Source organism: Callorhinus ursinus, unplaced genomic scaffold, assembly GCF_003265705.2.
Source record: "Callorhinus ursinus isolate GAN/ISIS: 27379988/994484 unplaced genomic scaffold, GSC_fseal_2.0 scaffold48, whole genome shotgun sequence".
NCBI classification, from domain to species: domain Eukaryota; kingdom Metazoa; phylum Chordata; class Mammalia; order Carnivora; family Otariidae; genus Callorhinus; species Callorhinus ursinus.
The window spans coordinates 10,464,003-10,486,054 of record NW_027397110.1 but is presented as its reverse complement, the minus strand read 5'-3'; the positions used below and the strand labels follow the sequence as shown (position 1 = coordinate 10,486,054).

Here is a 22,052-nt window from a genome sequence, read left to right as displayed (position 1 = left end):
GATGTCAGGAAGAGGCAGCCCAGGCCTGGAGCCGCATCCCTGCGATGCCAGGCTCATCCTGTTTTTTGGCCCCAACACCCCTAGCGCTTGTCCTGAATCTCATACTTGCTGTCTTCGCTGCAAGATGACAGCTGCAGCTCCCGGCCTCATACCCCCATGCCAAGTGGCAAGAAAGGGGAGGAGAAGGGGGGCCTAAAGGGCATTCTCCTAATGAGAATTTCCTTCTATTCAGGAAGGGACACCCTCCCCAGGGACTTCCTCATTGGCCAGAATCACATGGCCACCTTGGCCACAAAGGACACCGGGAAATGATTTAGCTTTCCAGACTCTATAGCAGAGGAAGGAAATTGGGAGACAAACTGGAAATAGGTGTTGAGGGAGTCAATTTTTAATATTTGTCACAGCCGTAAAGGGAATTCATTGGCTTATGTAATCAAGTTGTCCAGGCTTCGGGCATTGGTGGATCCAGAAGCTCATAGGGTATCATCCAGACTCAATCTCCTGCTCTCCATCTGCCCACTCACTTCCTGTCAGGATCCCTCTGGGGGCACTCCAGATTTGCAGCATCCTCCCGGCTGGAAAGGAGTTTCGTTTCCCTAGTTGTTCCAGCAAAAATCCCACGTTGAATCCCATTGACCCTACTTTGGTCACAGGTCCACTCTTGAACCAATCACCACAGCCAGGAGATGGAATATTATGAGCTGGATGTCTGTCTTGCCTTCTCCACCCCCTTCCTGGATCTAGGGATGGAGCCTCATAAATCACATGGACTGGAAGTGGAGGTGTGGTGACCCCAAAAGACCTACGTCCGAATAAGGTAGAGCAGATGCCGGGTAAGCATCAACGACGAAGGCCTCCAGCTCCCTCCCTCACCTTCCCTCGACTAGTCTCTTCCTGTTCTTCTACTTTTCTGATCTCATCCTCAGCTCTGGGCCCTTCTTACAGCTTGGACCCCATAGTGCTGGTTTCTACAGGGATCTGAACTCAACTGTCCAAAGCTTCCATGAACAAGCACATGCGGTCTTATGACTTCGCTGTCACCTGCATGTTGATGACACCCAGATACATTTCTCCAAACTGGATCTTGCTATGGAGCTCCAGATCTGTTGAGGGAGCCAATTTTAATATTTACCATAGCCATAAAATCACGTGACATCAAATTTCGCATCTTACCCGTTTTATGCAGATAATTTGGTGGTATCCGATAGTCATAATGTTGTACGACCAGCACCATCATCAGTCCCCAGAGCTCTTTCCACCTTGTCAGACCAGAACTCGGTCATTAAACACTAACTTCTCACTCCCCCATCCCCCAGCCCCTGGCACCCACCTTCCTATATTCTGCCTCCATGATTTTGACTACTCTAAATACCTCATATAAGCGGAACCATGGAGTGTTTGTCGTTTTGTGGCTTACTTCACTGAGCATAAGGAACTCAAGGTTCATCCATGTTGTAGCGGATGGAAGAATTTCCTTCCTTTTTAAGCCTGAATAATATTCCAGTGTAAGGAGGCAGCACATTTGCTTATCCGTTCATCTGTGAGGGGCACAGGGGTTGTCTCTACATTTTAACTACTGTGGATAATGCTGCTGTGGACACGGGTGTACAGATTATCTCTCCAAGACCCTGCTTTCCATTCTTTGGGGTGTATCCCCAGAAGTGGAATTGCCGGATCATCTGGTGATTCTATTTTTCATTATCTGAGGAGCCACCATACTGTTTCCCACAGCAGTTCCGCCATTTTACCTTCCTGCCAACAGTGCCCACAGGTTGCAATTTCTCCACGTCCTCACCAACACTTGTTTTTGGTTTGTTTGTTTAATAAAAGTTATCCTAACGGGTGTGAGGTGGTATCTCATTGGAGTTTGGATCGGCTTCTCCCTAATGATGAGCGATGTTGAGCATCCCTTCATGTGCTCATTAGCAATTGGTATGTCTTCTCTGGAGAAACCTCTATTCAAGTCCTTTGACCATTTTTGAATCAGGCTTGGTTTTTGTTTTGTTTTGTTTCATTTTGTTTAAGTAGGCTCCATGCCCAGCCTGGAGCCCAACGTGGGGCTTGAACTCACGACCCTGAGATCGACCCTGAAATCGAGACCTGAGCTGAGATCAAGAGTCAGACACTTAATGAAGCTACCCAGGTGCCCCTGCTTTTTTATTTTAGAAGTTTTGGGAGTTCTCTGTATGTTCTGGATGTTAATCTCTTATCAGATATATGATTTGTAAATATTTTCTCACATTCTGTGGGTTGCCTTTTTATTCTGTTCATGGTGGGTTTTGACGCACAAAATTTTTAATTTTCACAGCTCACCCAGGATGGGCAGCCAAGATGCAAACTCGGACCATCTAAATGCAGAATGCAGGTTAACTATGGACAGACGGAAGATGGACAGGTGATGAAGGGATAGGCAGTGGGAGATGGAGGGGGGACAAGGGAACAGTCGGGGGGATTCCAGAACTCCAGCTGCAGCCCAGCCACTCCCTACCTGCCCCCTCCCCCCAACAGGGCTGGGTGAGGGTGAGGCATGAAACCCCCACCACCCCAGGCACAGAATCTAGGGGGAGGCCAAAACTTCGCAGATAAGATAAATAATATTTTGTGATCTCTTTATAAATCAAAATCAAAGCCATAAATCATGGTGGACAAAACCACCCACCACTTAAGTAAAGATCAGATCTGAACCAGCCCCTGCATGACCTCACCCGCCTCCCCTTGGTCAGGGCCCACCTACCAACCCAGCACCTCCCTGTCCCCCCACCACCACCACTTCACCCCCACCGCCACCCTAAGGCCAGCAATGGAGGGTCAGGAGGGATGGAGTAGAGAGGGAAAGGGAAGGCAGGGCTGCCGGGCTCTGCTCAGTCCTGGCCACGGTCACCACGCCAAGACCAAGCCCCACCCAGTCCCAGGCTGTGACTTCTCTGAGTGGCATCCCTCCGGCCACCACAGGGCAGAGCCCGCGAGCTGCCTTTGGTCTCCGAGGAAATCCCAGGAAGGGGGTGACCAAGGGGACAGACCCTCCAGTCCCCCTACCCGCTCACCCTCCCCCTGTCTACCGCCCCACCCCCCCACCCCCGTCTGGTTTCTCCTCCCCAGCCAGGCTCCCAGAAGCTGAGGACCCAGGCCAGGCCCTCCCACTGCCCCAAGGCTGGGCCCAGTGCCGGCTACCTTTAGGGGATTCCTTCATGAAACCCCTCACACCTGTCGTCGTGGGAGGCGCCGTCATTTTTCCCGGTTTTGTGGAAAAGGAAACCGAAGCCCAGAGAGGGAGAGGACATACATTCTGGGCATGTCTAAGTGTTAAGGGAGCACAAGACCCGTCTTGAAGAGTTGGAGACGAAGGCTGAGTGACTCAGCTCCCACCGCATGGCCAGGAGGGACGGAGTCAGTGGGGGCAGGCTGGCTTTGCCTGAGCGGAGTGCAAGCCCGGTGCTCTTTCTGTGCCCTCACGCCACCCGGTGGGACCCCCGCCTGCGAGGCCCCATGTCCTGGCCTCAAAATCCAGGTTCAAATAGAAGGTTCTAGCAGGTGGGAGTCAGGAGTCCTTTGTCCCACACCCCCTGGTGCTGACTTTGGGCAAGGTGCACACCCCGTCTATGCCAGACCTGTCTCAGGACCCTGTGGACCTGGGGCCACACAGAGAAACCAGATGTGGCCTCCTCCCCAGCACACAGAGCCTGAGGGGCAGCTGAGGGGATCGAAAGGGTGGTAGGAAAACAGAATGAAAACAAGCCTCAGGGTGCTCAGGCCCCCAACCTCCCGCCCCTGCCACGGTTTTCTCTTCACTGGGGGAGAGACCTCAGACGCCCCTGAGGACCTTCCAGCAGAATGTTCTGGGATTCAGGGGTCACAAGCTCACACGCTGGTCTATTTCACCCAGCTTCTGGATAACTATCGGTTCTGATTAACAGAGTTACCCTGCCAATATGCAGATGGCCAACCTCAGAGCGAGGGTGAAGACCCGAGCTCAATGCTGGAAAATGGCTGGAAACTGCTGATAGACTCCGCTCTTGCTTTTTCCCAGGGTCACTATGGGAGGAAGCGTTACCGCCTGACACAGGTTAGCGGCGGGGAAGATGCTCAGACTCTGACCTGCTGGGCAGCAAGCTGCCTTAGTTAGATGGCGCTTGACTACTGCGGGCCATCATGAGTCAGGGATCCACAGACCCTTAGAGCTCATGTGGGAGATCCCTGGCCCCCACCCCAGCTAGTATTCACTCAACAAAACTTACTTAGCACCACAGGCCTATCAGATAGACCCAGCCTCATCCTTCAGGGAGCTTATGCTCTAGTGATGAAAACTGATTTTGAGTGAGCAGTTAGACGGGTGCTATGGTTCTGGCAGGCTGTGCAGGAGCCATGAACACTCGGGTTAGGACACAATGCCCAGAGAAAGCACAGTTTAAGCAAAGACCTAAAGCATGGGTAGGAGCTGGCCAGAGATGGTGAGGAGAAAGAGTAAGTCAGGTGGAAGGAGTGGCATATACAAAGACCCTGGGGCATGAGAGAACACGGTCTGACCAAGACAAAGAAGGATGGTCCGTAGTGCTGTAGCATGGGGCAGCAGGCAGCCATCAGCTTCCAGAGGGTCTCCTGGGTCATGTTATGGAGTCTCAATGCCATCCGGAGGGCAGTGGGAAGCCCCTGCAGAAGAATGATGTGATCAGTTGGCTTTCAAAGCTGGAGGTCCCAGGGAGCCCCAGCACTGCCCAGAGATGACACCAAAATGGCCGAAAGGGGACCCATGAGAACATGTGTCAACAGAGCACTTTGTCAAAGTCTATAACCACAATTTTGAGCCAAAAGAATGAGACTCCACGGCAGACTGAACCTGCCATAAGTTTAAATCCTCAAGTATCAGATTTTAATCTTTGAAGGACTGACAAAAACTCTAGAGGCGTGGCCTCCCAAATAACTAGAACTGATGTCCCAGAAATATGACTCAACCTTAACCACAAGAACACACAAGTCACAACCAAACTCTGGACTGGAATCCCTGTGTGTTTGCGGCAGCCCCTCTGAGCTTCTGTGTTGGTCTGGAAGGAAGACACTGGAGATGCCCTTGGGCCAGGGGACTCTTTTGGCCTTTCCCCTCAGGATGACCCACCACTCCTGGGCCCTCCACCCCTCCTGCCAGTGACCCTTCCAGCCACAGATGCCTGGGTATCTGGTGGCTTGACTCCAGTAGAGTCACTCCTTCTTAAAAACACCCTGCCCACCCCCACCCCTGCTCCAGTGGACCCCACCTCTTGATCTTTTCTTGATACCCGACCTCTCTGCCTCCACTTCCTCAGCTACCCCTGGCTTGTGGACCCTGCCTCACCACCTCTCACCCCGAGCTGCTGAGCGCCCAGAGACCTTCACTTCCCCAACACCCACCAGAGGCACTGCTGACCACTTCTTCAAAGGCCCTCAACTCGGGGTCTCAGACATGCCTGGTTTCCTCCTGGGCCTCCACCTGCTCCCTCCTCCCCGTCCCCCGTCCCTGTGGTAGCATTTCCCGCCAGGGCTCCACAGGCTAACACCTTGGTTCCCACCAGCAGCCCCTTCCATCCTGCCTCCCTGGCTGGGGGAGCCCATCTCCCACCGACATGCTGCAAATGCCAAGTGCTCCGTTTCCCAGGATGCCTTGCATCCAGGTGTGAGCACGGACCTGCCCGGACCAAATGGGATGAGCAGAGCCCCGGCGGGTGTGGCCAAACAGGTACAGACACCTGAAACTGCCCAAGCCATCTGGCAACCTGGAGGGAGGCCCAGCCTAGGGAGATGCTGCTTCTGGCTAACCCCAGACCTCGGCCCCATCCTACCCCACAGCACAGCCACCGAGGCCCACTGGAGGCTTCTGCCTCTCCCAGGCCCCACTGAAGTAAGCTTTCGAGGAGGAAGAGCCCAGGGCCACCTCCCGTGTGCACGTGACATGCATGTATACATATGCTTGATGTGCAAATGTCTGTATTCCGGTCCCCAGCAGAAACTACAGTCTCAACCCGAAACTCCTGCCGCCTGTGTTGGAAAGGGGAAGTGGGAGTCAGGGAGCAGCTGAGTGGAGGGTGGAGGCCTGGGAGGAGGAGTCGGGGGAGGGGGAAACCTGAGGCAGAACTTGGGCCGGGTCTGGATTCCTCCCAATCCTGCCCTCCACCCCATCTCAAGCCTCTGAGCCTTTATTCATGCTGTTCCTTCAACCTGGAACACGTCCCACCCCCACCTTCGCTGAAGCACACACTCCTAATCGACCTTCTACAGGAGTCTTTCCTTTCTTGTACAAGTATCCAAGACTCTGGACGGGCATCCCTGCTCTGGGAAGTCCTCACCGAATGGGTCGGAGCTCCTCCAGCCACAGTCTTACCACTGAGTGTTGGTGGTAGCTGCTGAGTTTTCTGTCCCTAGCACCCAGCACTTGGGGTCACACTCAGGAACTCAGTGTGAAATGATGACTCTCACCTAACAACTCCCCTCCCCTCGAAATTCCACTTTGCGAGTCCCACGCTCAGAGTCAAACATTTGGGGAGGGCCCACGTTCTCAGACGTCCGAGCCGGGTGGCACAGCTAGATACTGGCTGGCCCTATATCCCATACACACCTGTACCCTGAATACTGGGCCACGACCTTTACACGTTTTGCTTTTGCAATTTTCTCCACACAAAAGAAGGAGGCATTCCTATCTTCTCTTTGCCCATAAGGAAGCCGACTCACAGGGGAAGGCCACACGGGTAGAGCTGGGATCTGAGCCCAAGTCTCAGACGAACATAGAAAATGCACAGAAAGTTCAAACCACCTTAAATCCCACAACCCAGAGACTATCTCTTAATTAACATTTTGGTGAATATCTTTCCATCATGTGTTGGTAGCCCAGGCATCAAATAAGTAAGCCATGAGCCAGAGACAACCATTTTGTTGACTTTCACCTTGTTCCCCAGCTCAGCATTTTGTAATTTTTTAAAAAAAACTAATTGCTTATTAATATCACACACAAATTTATAAATCCAGTGATCCTTGAAAAACGGAGATCTGACCATCCCAAGCTCTTGTCTTTTCAAGGCAACAGTCTGCTGGCCCTGAGGACCAGCTGCCCACTTCACATGGGACAAGCCTCCCTGTTTTGCCACAAGCCCCACCATTCCCTGTTGTGTCCTCATTTCGCTTACCTGCCTGACCCCAGTCAGGCTGACAACCTCTCTCTAGGCATCTACAACAGCTAACATTTATCAAAAACCTACAACACACCAACCACCACTCAAATGTGCTTGACATGGGTTAACTTCTTTAATTCTCAAAGTAATGATATGAAGTAGGCACTATTATTATGCCCATTTTACAGATGAGGTAACTGGGATCAATTGCCCAAGACCACGGTGAGAAAGTGGCAAAGTCGGGATTGGAACCCGGGCAGTCTGGCTCCAGAGTCTGCCTCCGACCCCCGTGCACACACTCAGCCGGAGGTTGAGGATAATATTCCATACCAATCCATACAGTCTAGGATCATCTGTATCATAAAAACAAGAGAAACTAAAAAGTCAAAAAAAAAAAAAAAAAACAGCCAGAGTGGACATTTGTTGCTTTTTCCACCCAGTTTTCCTTCCTTTAAGGGACTGCCCTTCTCCTGGCTGTTCTCGCGGGCCTGTCCCTTCCCCTCTCACCTCCCTCCCGACGAGGAGCCAGGGCATGTGACCCAGTCCTGACCAATCATGGCGTTCCTCCTATGATATTGCAGGGATTGGTCCAGAGATAGGCATGTGACCCAGGTCTAGCCAATCAGAGTCTTTCCCTAAGATTTTTTTTTTTTTTGGTAGGCCGTCTTTCCAAAGTCAAAGGTGATCTGATGTGAGCCTGGTGCTGTCTGTGGCTGGACTGGCTGCACTATGGAGAAAACCCAACTAAGAAAGAAACCGCTCAGACAGACTGAGAGAATGGGCAGGAGAATGAGAGAGAGAGAGACATCTTAAGTCTCTGATTTCCATATCCCCAAGGTCAACCACATCCTCCACTCTCCAGGAACTGAGCCAGTAAATTCCCGCTTAAGCTATACTGAAAACCAAAAGATGCTTGAATTCTACATCCTCATTATTCTCTTCAATGACTCACACTGGCCCATCATCTGGACTCAGCATAATTTATTAACCATTCAGTCCCTGATGAGCGTTTGACTCTTCCCAAATGCCCCTGTTACCAATGGGATGCTGGGAAGAATCTTCATGGGCTCATCCTTTTCCACATGTGTGCAATTATCTCATCAGGGGCAATTTCTTGACATGAACTTGGACACCAAAGTGTTCTCTGCTGCCCTTGACCCCCATCCCTGCCTTTGACTTACTGAGCCATGGACTGTCTCCCAGGCCCAGCTTCCTCCTGTCCCCCTGTGCTAAAGGCTCCCAGTAAGTCTTGTGGCCAAACTGGACAAGGAATGACAGGTCGGGGGGATATCAGGCACGTTTGGAAAGCCCCCTCTGAAGCCCCACTTGCAGCTGGAGTATCATAGGCCAGAGCCTCAGCAGTCCTAAGATTCAGGGGTGCTTCTTCTGCCAGGCCAATACCTAGTCAAGAGAAAAAAATGAGAAATTAGAGAAAATTATGAAAGGGAAGGACTTCGGAGATGATTCATCCCAGACACACACCCTGCCCACTACCTGCCATGTCCTACCCAGTCCAGGTGACTCAACCATGTACCCCACGTGGGCCAAGATTTTTGTCTGTCTTGTGCCAGTGCCAAGAACAGCACATGGCACATAGTGAATGTACATACATCTACTGGATGGATGGATGGATGGATGGATGGATGGATGGAAGGTTTACTCTGACTCTACAGCCCAAATGGGCTCAAGGGCAGAGCCCTTGAGCCCTTACTCACTCTGTTAAGACCCTCTCTCTCCAGGTCTCAGTTCTGCCCCTTACTCACTCTGTTAAGACCCTCTCTCTCCAGGTCTCAGTTCTGCCCCTTACTCACTCTGTTAAGACCCTCTCTCTCCAGTCTCAGTTCTGCCCCTTACTGACTCTGTTAAGACCCTCTCTCTCCAGGTCTCAGTTATCACACATGTAAATGAGGTCATTGAATTAGACCATCCCTAAGCTCTTTCCAGCTTTCTTGCCTTCAAGTCAGCTATGTCCAACAGGTGAGGAATTCTGAGCTTGTGGGCAACAGAAAGCATCACCTACATGGTTTTACTACAGTTGGATTCAAGTGCCAGACCTTTCCTACCTCTCCCCCAAGGGGTGGGCAAGCTATTAAACTTCTTTCTAAATGTTTGAAAGTGATGCTTGCATAAGTTCAGAGTGGGAATGAAGTCAGCGCAGAGCTTGAATCTGAGCTTGCCTCTTCCTGGCTGTGTGACCTTGAGCAAGTAACTTAACCTCTCTGAACTCAGTTTCCACATCTATAAAGCAGGGATAGTAATACACTTTGTTGGGTTGTGGAAAAGATTAAATGAAAGGATGTGTAAGCACTTAGCATAGTGCCTGGCATGTAGTGAGCACTCCATAAGTGGTGGTGGTGGAGGCTGTCTAAAGACCTCCCAGACCCCATGTCTGCAGACTGCTGTGTGTTGTTCCACAGCCAACCATGGACCTCCATGCAGTTCATATGGAGGAAGCAGACACCCATTTCAGGGAAAAGGGCTGACCTCAGGCCAGAAAGAGCCTCAGGAAGAGGCCTTTAAAGGAAGCCCTTCCCATCTTCATCTTTCTTCCTACCCGAAATTCAGGTACCATCAGGCAACCACTTTGGGCCATGAGGAGATCTTGAGGATAGAAGCAAAAAGTTAGAGGGAGCCTGGATCCCTGATTCCCAGGCTTCTATGAGAACAGTCCTATATTACCTACCTCAGGCTTCTTTCTCATAAGAGATAAATATACCTCTAATTTCTTTAAACCACTGTTATTTGGGTTTTCTGTGTCATATAAAGAAACCTAATTTTATCTGTCCCCATTTTGCAGATGACAAAAAAAAAAAAAAAGGCTCAGATGAGAGAAATTTACACAACTAGCCAGTGCTGATTTGGGATTTGATTCCAGGTCTCCACGGTTCCCCTCTAATTAAATCTACCAAACCCATTGCCACCCACAATGAGAGGGTCCCTTCAAGGCTGGAGGAGCAGAGGGAAAGGAGGTGCAATCACAGAAGGCTTCACAGAGAAAGTGGCATTTGAGTTGAGTCTTAAAGAACAAGTTAGTCATAATAACTGAACCATTTAACCAGCCCTTCAGACAGAACGGGAAGCCCCAGATGCCAGCTTGTGGCCCCAGGCAAGGTCCATCCATTGGGCCTGGCTGCAGCATTAGGGCATGTTTCAGGGGTCCCCAAGACCATCCTCAGGTTCGGTGATTCACCTGGAGGACTCACAGAACTTAGCACATAGTCTTACCTACAGCTCTGATCTATGACAGCAAAGGGGTACAAAGCAAACCCAGAGAAAGTGCCTGGGGTGAGGTCCACAGGAAACCAGGTGTGAGTACCCAAGAGTCCTCTCCCAGTGGGGCCAGCCAGGAGGCACTAAATCCTCCAGTAGCAAAGTGTGCAAACGCATGTGAGGTGCTGTCAACCCAGGAAGCTCAATAGAGACTCGGCACCCAGAGTTTTTATTGGGGGCCAGGCATGTAGGCACCCTCTGCCCAGCATATACCAAACTTGCAGACACCCAAAACAAAAGTAGGTGTTCAGCATAACCCATGGTATTTGTACAGTTTAGGCTCAGTGAGCCACTCTCATCAGAGAACAGTAGAAACCCAAGTTCCCAGACACCAGCCAAAAGCCAAACCTGCAAGCAGGCCTTGTAAAGGATCACAGTCCCAATCCTGATGTGTTAACTTTTCTGCATGGGGAATGACACCTTCCTCCCCATTTCTGTTTTTGAAGTGACCCAGGAAATGGGTTTTCATGCCTCAGACCCCAATGTGTAGAGAAACATCTAGTTTACTATGGAGACCGTTTCAACAAGTTTCCTAGAGAGTGACCTTGAGTTAGGCACGGGCCCGCGGGCAACAGGGGGGCTGGTTCCAAGAGTGCTGAGAGCACAAGACTGGCAGGTCTGGCCCTGAGCTGGCCACTAACTCAAGTTCCAACTTGGTCAAAGCGTGTCCCGGAAATGAGCCTCGGTTTCCACCTCAATGAAATGAAGGTGTTGGATTTCACCTGTATCAATGAGCTTTCGCTGCGTAACAAACTACCCCAAAATTTGGTAGCTCAAAACAGCAAACATTTGTTATTTCTCACAGTGCTATGGGACAGCCATGAGGGTGGGACTCCACTTAATGGTCCTTCTCCCATTGTTGCCCAGTTTCACTCATGAGGCTGCAACCAGGTGGCAGTCAGGATGGCTGAGCCTTTCTCCGCATGGCCTCCCATTCCCCAGCAGGCTAGCCCAGGCTAGTTCCCATGGAAGCTGGGCAGGCAGGTGGCCAGAGAAAGACACAGCCCAGCCCAGATTCAAGGGGCAGAGAAATAGACTCCACCTCTTGATGGGAGGAGTAGCAGGGTAGCCTTGCAAAGGGGGGTGCACACAGGGAAGGGTGGAAAATGTAGCCAACTTTGGCATCAACCACACTATCTCCCCTATGTTCCTTTCCTTCCTTCCTTCCTTCCTTCCTTCCTTCCTTCCTTCATTGCTCTTACCAGACATGGAGACACGGAGGTGACCTTGTCCTCATGGGGCCTCTAGCCTGGTAGGGAAACAGATGAAGAAATCGATGGGTGCCACAAAAATTTACACCGCGTGAGCATTTATTTTATAGATAATTTCTTTACACAACACTTTTTTCCACAAAGAAATTGGATCAGCCTGCAGAAAAGTCACAAGCAATAAAATTGGGAATTTTAACCAGAAAGAAAATCGAAACCAAGAGGGAAAGGAGATAGTGCTCATTGAGGACCCGCTATCCCAAGCATCTTACGCACATTCTCTCCCACCATCTTCTCTGTAACCCTGAGGTAAGGATTATCATTCCCCTTTTATAGGTAAGTAAACTGAGGCTCATTGCAGATAAGTGGCCTTGCCTGAGTTCTCACCAGTCCCAAGTGGCAGAGCTGAGAGTCACACAGCTGAGCCTGGTCCCAAAGTCCATATGCTACAGTAGGGCAGCTGTAAAGGAGCCTCAGATTTGACTCTGAGTTTCCTAGCAGCCTGAGGGAAAAGAGAAACTAAACATATGATTGCCAATTGGTCACTAGATAGGAAAAAACCCAGATATGTCATGGAGGAAAAGCAAAGCCTTTCTTATAGCACTGAATCCCTTTTCCTTTTCCCAAGGGAGAGTAGGCAAAAGAGAGCTTGTAGGGTAGAATCTCTGGGGCCCAGCTGTCCAAAGGTGACACTTCAGCTTATATCTGAGGAGGTTGCTAAGTAAATGGCCCACTGTCCCCTGGAGAAAACTGTGGCCCCCAGCGACCACCATTCGCTGTGTGCGCATGCGCACATGCGCGCGCGCACGTCGGTGCGTCTCACTTTCCCTTTTTATCTCCCAACCCCTCCCTTTGTCTCTGTTGTCTCTAAATCTCCCATGCCCGCACCCAAAAATGCAAAGAGTCCCTGCGACACGAAACTGCTGGTTTTAGGAAGTGCTGCTGTGTCAAGAGCCTCCACACCAGATCCCAGCAGACTGACTGACTTCCTCCCCACACGGGGCTGGGCGGGGCCACCCGGAAGCGGCCTGCTGTAGCCGAGGTGACACATCTCTGCCCCGCCAGCTCCAGCAGCAGCTGGGTCAGCAGGCAAAGGCGGTACAGGCCACCCTTCCCCAGGGCCTCAGAATGGACCTGTGCCACCCAGGTAAGCACCTGGGGCCAAGCTCTCTGGGCCTCAGTTTCCTTTCTGTAAGATGGGGACAATAATAGTGCCTGCTTTCGCAGCATCCTGGAAGGAATCGATACAAAAATAGATCTAAGACAGGTAGGACATGCAGAAGGAAGCAACAAATGTTTATGAGCTCAGGCTGGGTGCCAAGCTGTGCTCCAGGAGCTGGCAGTCCAGTGAACAAAGCAGGCCCTGTTCCTGCCCGCCTGAGCTCACGCTCTAGAGGGGGAGACAGACAGTAAAGGTATTAATGTAATATGTCAGGAGGTGACAAGCAGGAGGAAGAATAGCCAAGTAGGTAAGGATGATGGGAGAAGGTGGTCGAGAAGGCCTCAGGAGGAGACACCATTTGGGCAGAGGCCTGGAGGAGGGAGGGAGTGATCTGTATGGGTTTCTGGGGAAGGAATATTCCCGGGACAAGGAACCGTCAGTGCAAGAAAGGTTGCTCGAGTTGAAGATGATGATGTTGGTGACAATGGCTGTCTGGGCGGCACAAGGGCCCTGCAGCTCCCGTTTGGCCTTTGGGGATGGGCTGTGAGGACTGCCTTTGGGGAGGCTGAGGCCACCGCCTCGAGTGCCGGTGGAGGGGGGCCAGGGAGGAGCAGCAGAGAACCAGGGCCGAGACCCTCCCCAATGAGCGGGACCATATGTCCGGTGGGGAAAGAGGAGAGGCACAGTCTGCACAGTTGGGAGGGGAAGGAACAGGATGGTGCTGCGTTGCTGCAAGGCACGGAGAAGTGGGACGAAGCCTCTGTGCCCTGTGCTCAGACCATCCCAGCATGGCCTGGAAGTCCAGAAGCCGAGCGCGACCAGGAGCTGTCCAGGTCCCCAGGTTCCGATGACATCCACCCTGTGAGCAATAGAACCCTTTCTTCAAACAAAACCTAACACGGAGCGGTCTGACCCCGCCCCCCAGGCCTCCTGGGCCCGGCAGGCTCTGGGGAACCCAGTTAGAGAACCACCCATCCCTTTCAGCAGCCTTTGGGCTTTTGGTGGCAGGTGGCTCACAAACTGGGCGGGCTCCAGGAGTATGTCTTAGGTGGTGCCTAGAAGACAAGAGGGGACCCAGCGAGGAGCAGCGCCAGGCTCAAGGTCACTCAGCAGATATGAGGCGACAGGAGGGAGGGGGGCCATGTCCGCACACACTGCCTGGCTTCCCACCCTTCTTGCTTTGTTCTTTTGGGGCTTCACAGACTGAGTCCTTCAGAACAGGATGGTTGTCTCCACAATGAGGAAACGGAGGCTCCCAGAGGTGAACTAGAGGAGAGGGCTGACTTGCTTGATGTCAGGGGGCCCGAGCAGGGACAAGAGCCTGCAAGGAGAGCCACGGGTTAGCCTGGGCTGTGGGAGACGGGAGGCCAGAAGCTGGGGTGCTGCTCTGTTTAGGCTGGCCCTGGGGAAAAGTGGCCTGAGTAAAGTCAATGCAGGTGGTGTGTTGGGAGGTCTGAGATCTCCATGGATTGGTCCATTCATTCATTCATTCATTCATGCTATCAACAGTCCTCCTGTGTGCAGGTCCTGTGCTGGGCCGTGTTGGGGACAGCAGTGACCTGGCTGTGGGCCCCGCCGTGGGGGAGCTGCTGGTCCAGGATGTGGGGGAGGGAGAGACAGATCCTGCAGCACAATGACCCAGGGCTGATGAGGAAGCGACTCCTTCTACCTGGGAGGGGGAGAGCCGGGAAGACTTCCTGGAGGAGTCAGAGGGAAGGAAGGAAGGTCATCCTCCATTACCCAGAGTGGGTCTTAATCAAAGCTCCTCCACAGCCAGGCGACTTCCCCTCTCTGAGCTCAGATTCATCATCTGTCAGTGGGCACCATCCTCCCGGCCCGGGCTGGGAGAGTAAGTAGGGACTGGGAGTCAGCCCCACCTGGCTCAGGTCCCAGCTCGGCACCAACCCACCCTTGGCTGTGATGGGCCTTTTCCTTCTGTGGGCTCCGGCTCCCCATCTGTACCATAGACAGGATGGTGGCCAAGGTCCCCCAGGACAGCCTCCCCTCCTGCCGTGTGTTCTGCCCAGAAGCAGATCAGGCCCCCTCCCCCAAGGCCTGCCGGGAAGGCTAGAGGTCCAGGCAGCAAAGCCCCTACGTGACCAAAGATAGCACCTTTGGGCTGGTGCAGGGAGGCTGGGCGCAGTCAAAAATAGATGCAGCTTGGCTCTGGGGGTGGGGAGGAAGCCACACAACACCCACAGAGCCCTGGGGGCTGGGCCGGGGAGCAGCTCCGCCAGACACCCCCTCTGCCCCAGTGCCCCTCGTGCTGAGACTCCCAGATGCCTCTGCCCTCGGGGCCCCAGGATCGCGCCCTCCTCCTGCCCTGGAAAGGGGAAGCAAGGCCAGCTGTTCTGGAAGCAGGGCTGCAAGCAGAACGATTTCTAAAAATACGATGGGAAAGAGGAAGGACAAAGGGGAAGTCAGGAGGAGCTGCGGAACAGGTCAGGGTGGGCATGAGGGCACCCCCAGCTGGCCTGGGCAGCCTCAGCCTTCAGCGTGGGTGGGGCCCGGCGTCCACGGGCAGCCCTTGTGAGGTGGGAAACTCAGAGCCGAGGGAGGAGTCAACAGAGTTCATGGTGGTGGCTTTGGTCCTTCTCCTTTTATTATTTGTTTGTAGTTTTATGTCTATTGTTATCAAAATGTGCCTCCCATGAGCTGCTCTGGTGTTTGAAACTCCAGCATCACCAGGCTCTCACTCTGTGTCCTTGTCACCCTCCCCGAAACATCTGTGCCCTCAGCTCTGAAATGGGGAGAAATCCCCTCTTGAAACACGGAGGTGAAGGGTTGGAAGGTGGGGTGCTTCCCATGACCTTCGGGACAGCACAGGGGTCAGAATCCTGTTGGGGTCAGAATCCTGCCAGAAGGGGACAGGGGGGATCCATTAGCATGCCTGTCAAACCCCAAAAGAAGCTCTGTGAAGAAAGAAGGCAAACACCCCCCTTCCCACCCCCATACCATCCCACTGTCCCAAGAACACTCTCCACCCACACCTGTGCCTCAGTCTCCCCAGCTCGAGGAAGTTGGCTTGGTTTTCTCTCTCACTCCCCAGAAAGGGAAAGAGGAACCGACTGTGGGCATCATTCCGCATCTGGCCTTCATTCTCAAACACATCGTCATGGTCAGCATTTCCAAGTCAGGACCACCAGGGCTAGTGTCTGATGGGGCTTTGATGATGTGCATGAAAATATCTGGCATCAGAAGATCCCCATCAGGGCGGTGGCCTCGGAGTCCTAGCTGGGCCTGGGTGTCACCGCTCTCCAGCTGTGTCACCTCAGGCAGGTCACTGGACCTCTCTGAGCCCCGGGTGCCTCGTGTATAGAATGAGATCAGACAGACCTTCCTCTGGAGCTGTCATCGGGATCCAGTGGGATAGAAGACGGCGAGAGCCTGGAGCCCACAGGACCTGGCACATAGCAGGGGCCCCAGCAGCGTCCCGCCCCCAACAGATAGCTTGTCTTTTGAGCAGATCCTGGAACCGCTGCGGAGACAGGAGGGACGTGAGGGAGAGTGTCCCCAGACACTGCACCAGAGGGCACCTGAGAGGGGAGAAGATGAATGGGAGCTACCAGGCCAAGGGGAGAAGGAAAGGCATTACAGACGTGGGGAGGGCCCACGTGGGAGCAAGCGGAGGACGTCCAGGAGGCCGAGGGCCGGCGCAAGGATGGCGCAGTGTGAGCTGAGGATGGGGCTGTGCCTGTGGGACTGACTGGTGGGCCCAGGCAGATTCGGGGTCTTATCCCCAGGACACGGGGACGCCGTGGGAGACTGGATTGGAGGTGCCGCATGGAGGCAGGGAGACACAAGGATGCCCTGCAGTCATCCAGGGCCGAGCCTGTGGTCTGCGTTGGGGGGGGGGGGGGGGGGGGAAAAAGGGGGGTGAACGGGGCGGGGGGGGGGGGAGACTTGAGGGAGAGAGAGAGGGAGAGAGCATTGCGCGTCGACATGTCTCCTGGGGTCCTGGCCACTTCCAGGAGCTGTAAGGATTAAAAGGCACAATTTATACAGAGCTACTGGCATAAAGTAGGGGTTTTTGAGCTGAAGGTTAACGGGCCTCTTGCTTTGTCCCCTGGTATAAGTACCACCTCCCCCTTCTCTCTGGAAGCCAGGCTCTCTAGGCCTGCCGAGCTCAGAGTGGCAGGGACAGAAAGGAAAACTCCCAAATGGGGGTCACCAGGAGGAGGTACACGGAGTCACTCCTCCTCCGTGTGCCTGGATCTGTGTCGGTGACCTGTTGGGGACAGAGCACCACTAACCGTCGTTGGTTTAGGGTGTATACTGCATCCCGGTAGACGGTGCCCGGTCCAAGCAGGATGTCGGCTCCAAGCTGGTATCTCTGCTGCACCTTCAGGAAGCCCCTCTGCTCCGTCGGGCTGGCAGCCTCTGGTGGCGAAGTGCCAGAGAGGACCAGCAGGGCCAGGGCCATATTCTCCCACACCAACTTCACTGTAAATAGGGTCCCTTGAGGGCCGCCTGGGTGGCTCAGTCATTAAGCATCTGCCTTCGGCTCAGATCATGATCCCAGGATCCTGGGATCGAGTCCCGCGTCGGGCTCCCTGCTCAGCAGAGAGCCTGCTTCTCCCTCTCCCTCTGCCTGCCGCTCTGCCTACTTGTGCTCTCTCTCTCTCTCTGTCAAATAAATAAAATCTTAAAAAACAAAAAGAAGAAAGAGAGTCCCTTGGTCCAGTGTGATGTTGGGCGGTACTCATAGTGAGTGGGCCGATCAAGCACTCTGAAAGCCTCAAGACAGGGGCCCCGGCCGAGGCTCCATGTAAAGGAAGGGCCACTGTGTGTCCAGAACATGTGTGGCTTCCAGTCAAGATAAATCACTGGCCTTTAAGAGTAGAAGGGATCTGATGTAATCAACTTGCCACCAAGTTGCTGGTGGCCTTCCTGGGAAACAATGGGTCTCTGTTGTGGCAGTTGGGATATTCAGCAGTCGCGGGAGCTGGGGAAGCCTAGGTGAGTGGCTCCACACGCAGCCTCCGCCCAGACCCCATGGCGGCTTCATCCTCAGAGAGTTGTACCAGCACTGGGCTGGCGGGTCAGAGACAGGATGACGTCACCGGCCAGTCATTCTGTCTGCTTGGTGGTGCAGGTCCTCTCCTCTGGTGGATGGTTGCTGGGGCGCATTAGTATGCTTCACAAAAATCTTCACCCTCGGGGTGCCTGGGTGGCTCAGTCCAGTGAGCATCCGACTCTGGATTTCTGCTCAGGTCATGATCTCAGAGTTGGGGGATTGAACCCCGCATTAGGTTCCATACTCCATACTCAGTGGGGAGTCTGCTTGAGATTCTCTCTCCCTCTCTCTCTGCCCTTCCCCCCACCACTTGCACTCCTTCTCTCTCTCTCTCTCTCTCTCTCTCTCAAATCAATAAATAAAATCTTAAAAATAAATCTTCACGCTCCATGTCCACTCCTAGGGGACCATCCACTTGCTGTTCCTTAGACCTCTCTGTTCCCAATCTTCCAATCTTCCTTCTTTCCAGCCTCGGACCAAGACGTCAAGCCATGCTGTCCTGGTCATTGTTAACCTTAAAAAATAAAACTCCCAGTTATTTTATGAGCAAAGACGGGTTTGTTGCAGAATAGTATAGAAGTGCAATCCAGGACAAGCAAGCTATGGTCAAACCCTTGGCAAGTCCACAGAACACAGGAGAGGAGGCTCTTTCCTAGAGCAGAGGGGAGTTGGAAAGTTGGAGTTAACTGGGAGCTCGATGTGTAGTGGCTTTTCATTGGCTGAGTTGTGACTTTCTCATCCGCTGGGCTGTTGCTAAGGGAGGAGAAGAGCCTCCCTCTTGCAAGGTGTGTGTCCTTCTCTCGGGTCTGCAATTGAGGAGGGTGTGAGAGCTCTCCCTGTGGGCCCCCTGACTCCATTCTAACAGAGATTTCCTTTTATTAATTTTCACACCCTATATGCATGTGTATTCTCACTTCGTGCCCCTGCTCTTTGCCCATGAAATGGATGGCCAGGTGCTCTGGCCCAGTTCTCCCCACTGGGAGGATTTCTCACCACTGTTTCTCCGGGACACCTTTGAGGAGGGCTGTAGTTCAATAGCTACCCAGTTTTTACTTGTCCCCAAACACTAAGCCGCCCGTTCTGGAACCAAGTTCAGGTGTTTTGCTCCTTTGCCAGAGAGATCACAAGGGACCTACCCATGCAGACATAGTGTGAGCTAAGGGACCTGATGCAACCACAGTGGATGACACAGGGGCCTGCGTGACCTGTCCATGGAGCTTACTGGAACCTTTGTTCACACCTGTTCCTGAGTGAGCCACTATGAAGGATCACTCTTGTGCTCAGATGGCTTTATGACTCTGTGGGTCACACAGACCCATCCTGACCACTTGGGCAGGGCAGTCATTATCAATATATCATTATCATATATAGTTGCCCCAGCGTTGCAGGACCCTTCCTTCTGGGGACCTAGCTTCTTCTCAGTTGGCAGAGTCTATGTCAATACTGGTTCAGGTCCAGAAAGTAGGCAAAAGGTCGTGGCTTTTTATGCAGGGGCTGTCCTTTGGGAGGAGCATATCCTTGGGTGGGGCAGCTCTATTTGGCCGAGTTAGGTTCCTAGGGAAGAACTCAGCTGTGACAGCAGCAGGCTACCCCCCAATCCCACCCCCAGCCACCGAGAGAATGGGGGCCTTGGTCCTGAAGAGGAGAATTGATGGCACAACATAGCACCTATTATACATCTGTTGGACACCTACCATTTATTGAGTACTTGCTTGGTGCCTCCCCATCTCAATACTCAGTTCCATCTCAGAGTCCAAGATGGCTGCACAGTCAATGGGAGGGAGACGTAGGGAAAGGGAGCCCTTAATATTCTCTCTGCTTGGGGCGCCTGGGTGGCTCAGTCGTTAAGCGTCTGCCTTCGACTCAGGTCATGATCCCAAGGTCCTGGGATTGAGCCCCGCATCGGGCTCCCTGCTCTGCGGGAGGCCTGCTTCTCCCCCTTACACTCCCCCTGCTTGTGTTCCCTCTCTCGCTGTGTTTCTCTCTGTCAAGTAAATAAATAAAATCTTTTAAAAGAAAAAGTTCTCTCTTTGGCCAAACTATGGAAGTAGCCCAGATGTCCATTGACAGATAAATGGATAAAGATGTGGGATATATATACAATGGAATATTACTCAGCCATTCAAAAAATGAAGTCTTGCCATTTGCAACGATGTGGATAGAACTAGAAGGTATTATGCTAAGTGAAATAACTCAATCAGAGAAAGACAATTATATGATTTCACTCATATGTGGAATTTAAGAAACAAAACAGAGGAACATAGAGGAAGGAAGGGGAAAATAAAACAAGACGAAATCAGAGAGGGAGACAAACCATAAGAGACTCTTAACCATAGGAAACAAACTGAGGACTGCTGAAGGGGAGGGGGTTGGGAATTGGGGTAACTGGGTGATGGGCATTAAGGAGGGCGTGTGATGTAATAAGCACTGGGTGTTATATACAACTGATGAATCACTGAACTCCACCTCTGAAACTAATAATACACTAGTAATGTTAATTAATTGAATTTAAATAAAACTTAAAAAAATATTCTCTCTACTTTCATTTGAGAGGGATAATGTCTGTCCTTAGAAAACCTTAAAGAGGGCGCCTGGGTGGCTCAGTTGGTTAAGCGACTGCCTTCAGCTCAGGTCATGATCCTGGAGTCCCGGGATCGAGTCCCACATCGGGCTCCCTGCTCAGCGGGGAGTCTGCTTCTCCCTCTGACCCTCTTCCCTCTCATGCTCTCTCTCATGCTCGCTCTCTCAAATAAATAAATAAAATCTTTAAAAAAAAAAAAAACCTTAAAGAAATGTGACCAGGTATTCCCTAAAGCTAGGACTTAAAGAGTCAGGGAGTGTATAGACAGGCAGACAAGCATGCCAGGGTGGAGGATCTGCATGAGCAAACGTGGGGAAATAAGACAGAGACAGTTTGGGGACAGTGAGGAGCTGGTAAGGGGACTGTCAGGCTCTTAATGAGAAGAGTGGGAAATAAGGCTGGCTGGGGAGGCCAGGGCCAGGATGAGAACTTTTCTCTCTTAAGTAATATGGAGTCCATGGGGATTTTGACCAGGTGAGCATTGTGGATGGAACAGGATGCACAATGGATTAGAGGTGGGTCGCTGACCCCAGTGTGGCACCTTGCACAGAATACCAGCACACACATGTCTCCCTTCATTCATTTCCAGGTGATGAGGAAGGAACCCAGGCTTTGTAGCGAGCCCAATCCAAGTCTCACTCTGGCTCAGCGGCTTGTCCCTGTGCAACCCTGAGCAGGTCACCTCATCTCTCTGAGCCTCAATGTCTAGAGCAGGGACTGTGAATTGTCCCCCAAAACCCAGTCTCCCCATCTTACATAATAAGGGTATCAGGACCACCATACTAAAGGCTCATTTCCCAGCTTCCCTTGCAGCTAGGTGTGGTCATGTGACTACTTCTGGCCAATGGCATGTGAGACAAAATGATACACTACTTCCTGGTTGTGCAAATAAATAAGTGGATAAATGATAAACACGGGATCCAGGGAAAGAGTAAATGAAAGTTCCAAGGAAGGACAAATGCCTCCAGCAAGTATTCTGAGTACCTGCTATGCGTCGGGTTCTTTCTAGGGGCTGAGGATGCAGCAGTGAGCAAAATTGTTGATGTGTCCGCTCTCATGGTGCTAGGAGTATAATGAGTAGAACAGAAAATATGCGAATAAACAAAATGGTTTCAAGGAGTCTGTACCGAAAGGGTACAAAGCTGGGTAGGAAGGGAAGGTAGAGGAAGGGCCTGCTTTAGAGAGGGTAGTCAGGGAAGGCCTCCTGGAGGAGGTGACATCTGGACCAAAGCCTGAGTGATGAGGGCAAGCAAGCCATGGGTTTCTGGAAGGAAGAGGGCCCTGACAGAAGCAAGAGCTAGCCTGTGTGGCTGGAGGGGAATGATGGAGGGGAGGGTGGTGAATGGGCCAGTGACCACTGGTTCTTCTCTCTCCAGACCCAGTGGAGCTGAGCAGTGGGGAGACAGAGGAGCTGCAGCGGATCAAGTGGCACCGGAAGCAGCTTCTGGAAGACATCCAGGTGTGTGCACACTCACACTCACAAACGTGCGTGCGCATGTCTACACACACATTCATGCTGACACACCTTCCAAGCACACCCACCCAGAAGCAAACACTCCTACATGCTCACACACCTCCCCACTCCTGACCGAGGCTGGTTGGATAGCGGGGCCAGGCTCCAGCCCACACGTGGCCTTGGCCCCGGCCCCCAGGAGTGGGGAGACCAGAATCCCAGGGGGAC

General features: G+C 52.5%; 1 protein-coding gene and 1 long non-coding RNA gene across 3 annotated transcripts in view; one reads left to right on the top strand and one right to left on the bottom strand.

The window, feature by feature from the left end:
- Window positions 1-2,802: 2,802 nt before the first annotated feature.
- Window positions 2,803-5,851, bottom strand: LOC112831793 (uncharacterized). The gene is made up of 3 exons (XR_003210236.2): window positions 5,811-5,851; window positions 3,459-4,647; window positions 2,803-3,204 (listed from the first exon to the last, which is right to left on the bottom strand). It is a non-coding gene; the product is annotated as an uncharacterized lncRNA (long non-coding RNA).
- A 6,705-nt stretch (window positions 5,852-12,556) lies between these two features.
- The window catches only part of CYTH4 (cytohesin 4), a 30,938-nt gene continuing 21,442 nt past the window's right edge, over window positions 12,557-22,052 (top strand). For both annotated transcript variants that reach the window (XR_003210166.2, XM_025881852.2), the window contains exons 1-2: window positions 12,557-12,758; window positions 21,748-21,830. Coding sequence is in view for 1 of the 2 variants with exons in the window: in XM_025881852.2 (XP_025737637.1) it covers window positions 12,740-12,758; window positions 21,748-21,830 (102 nt within the window). In the remaining variant the exon portion in view is untranslated. The remainder of the gene's footprint in view (window positions 12,759-21,747; window positions 21,831-22,052) is intronic.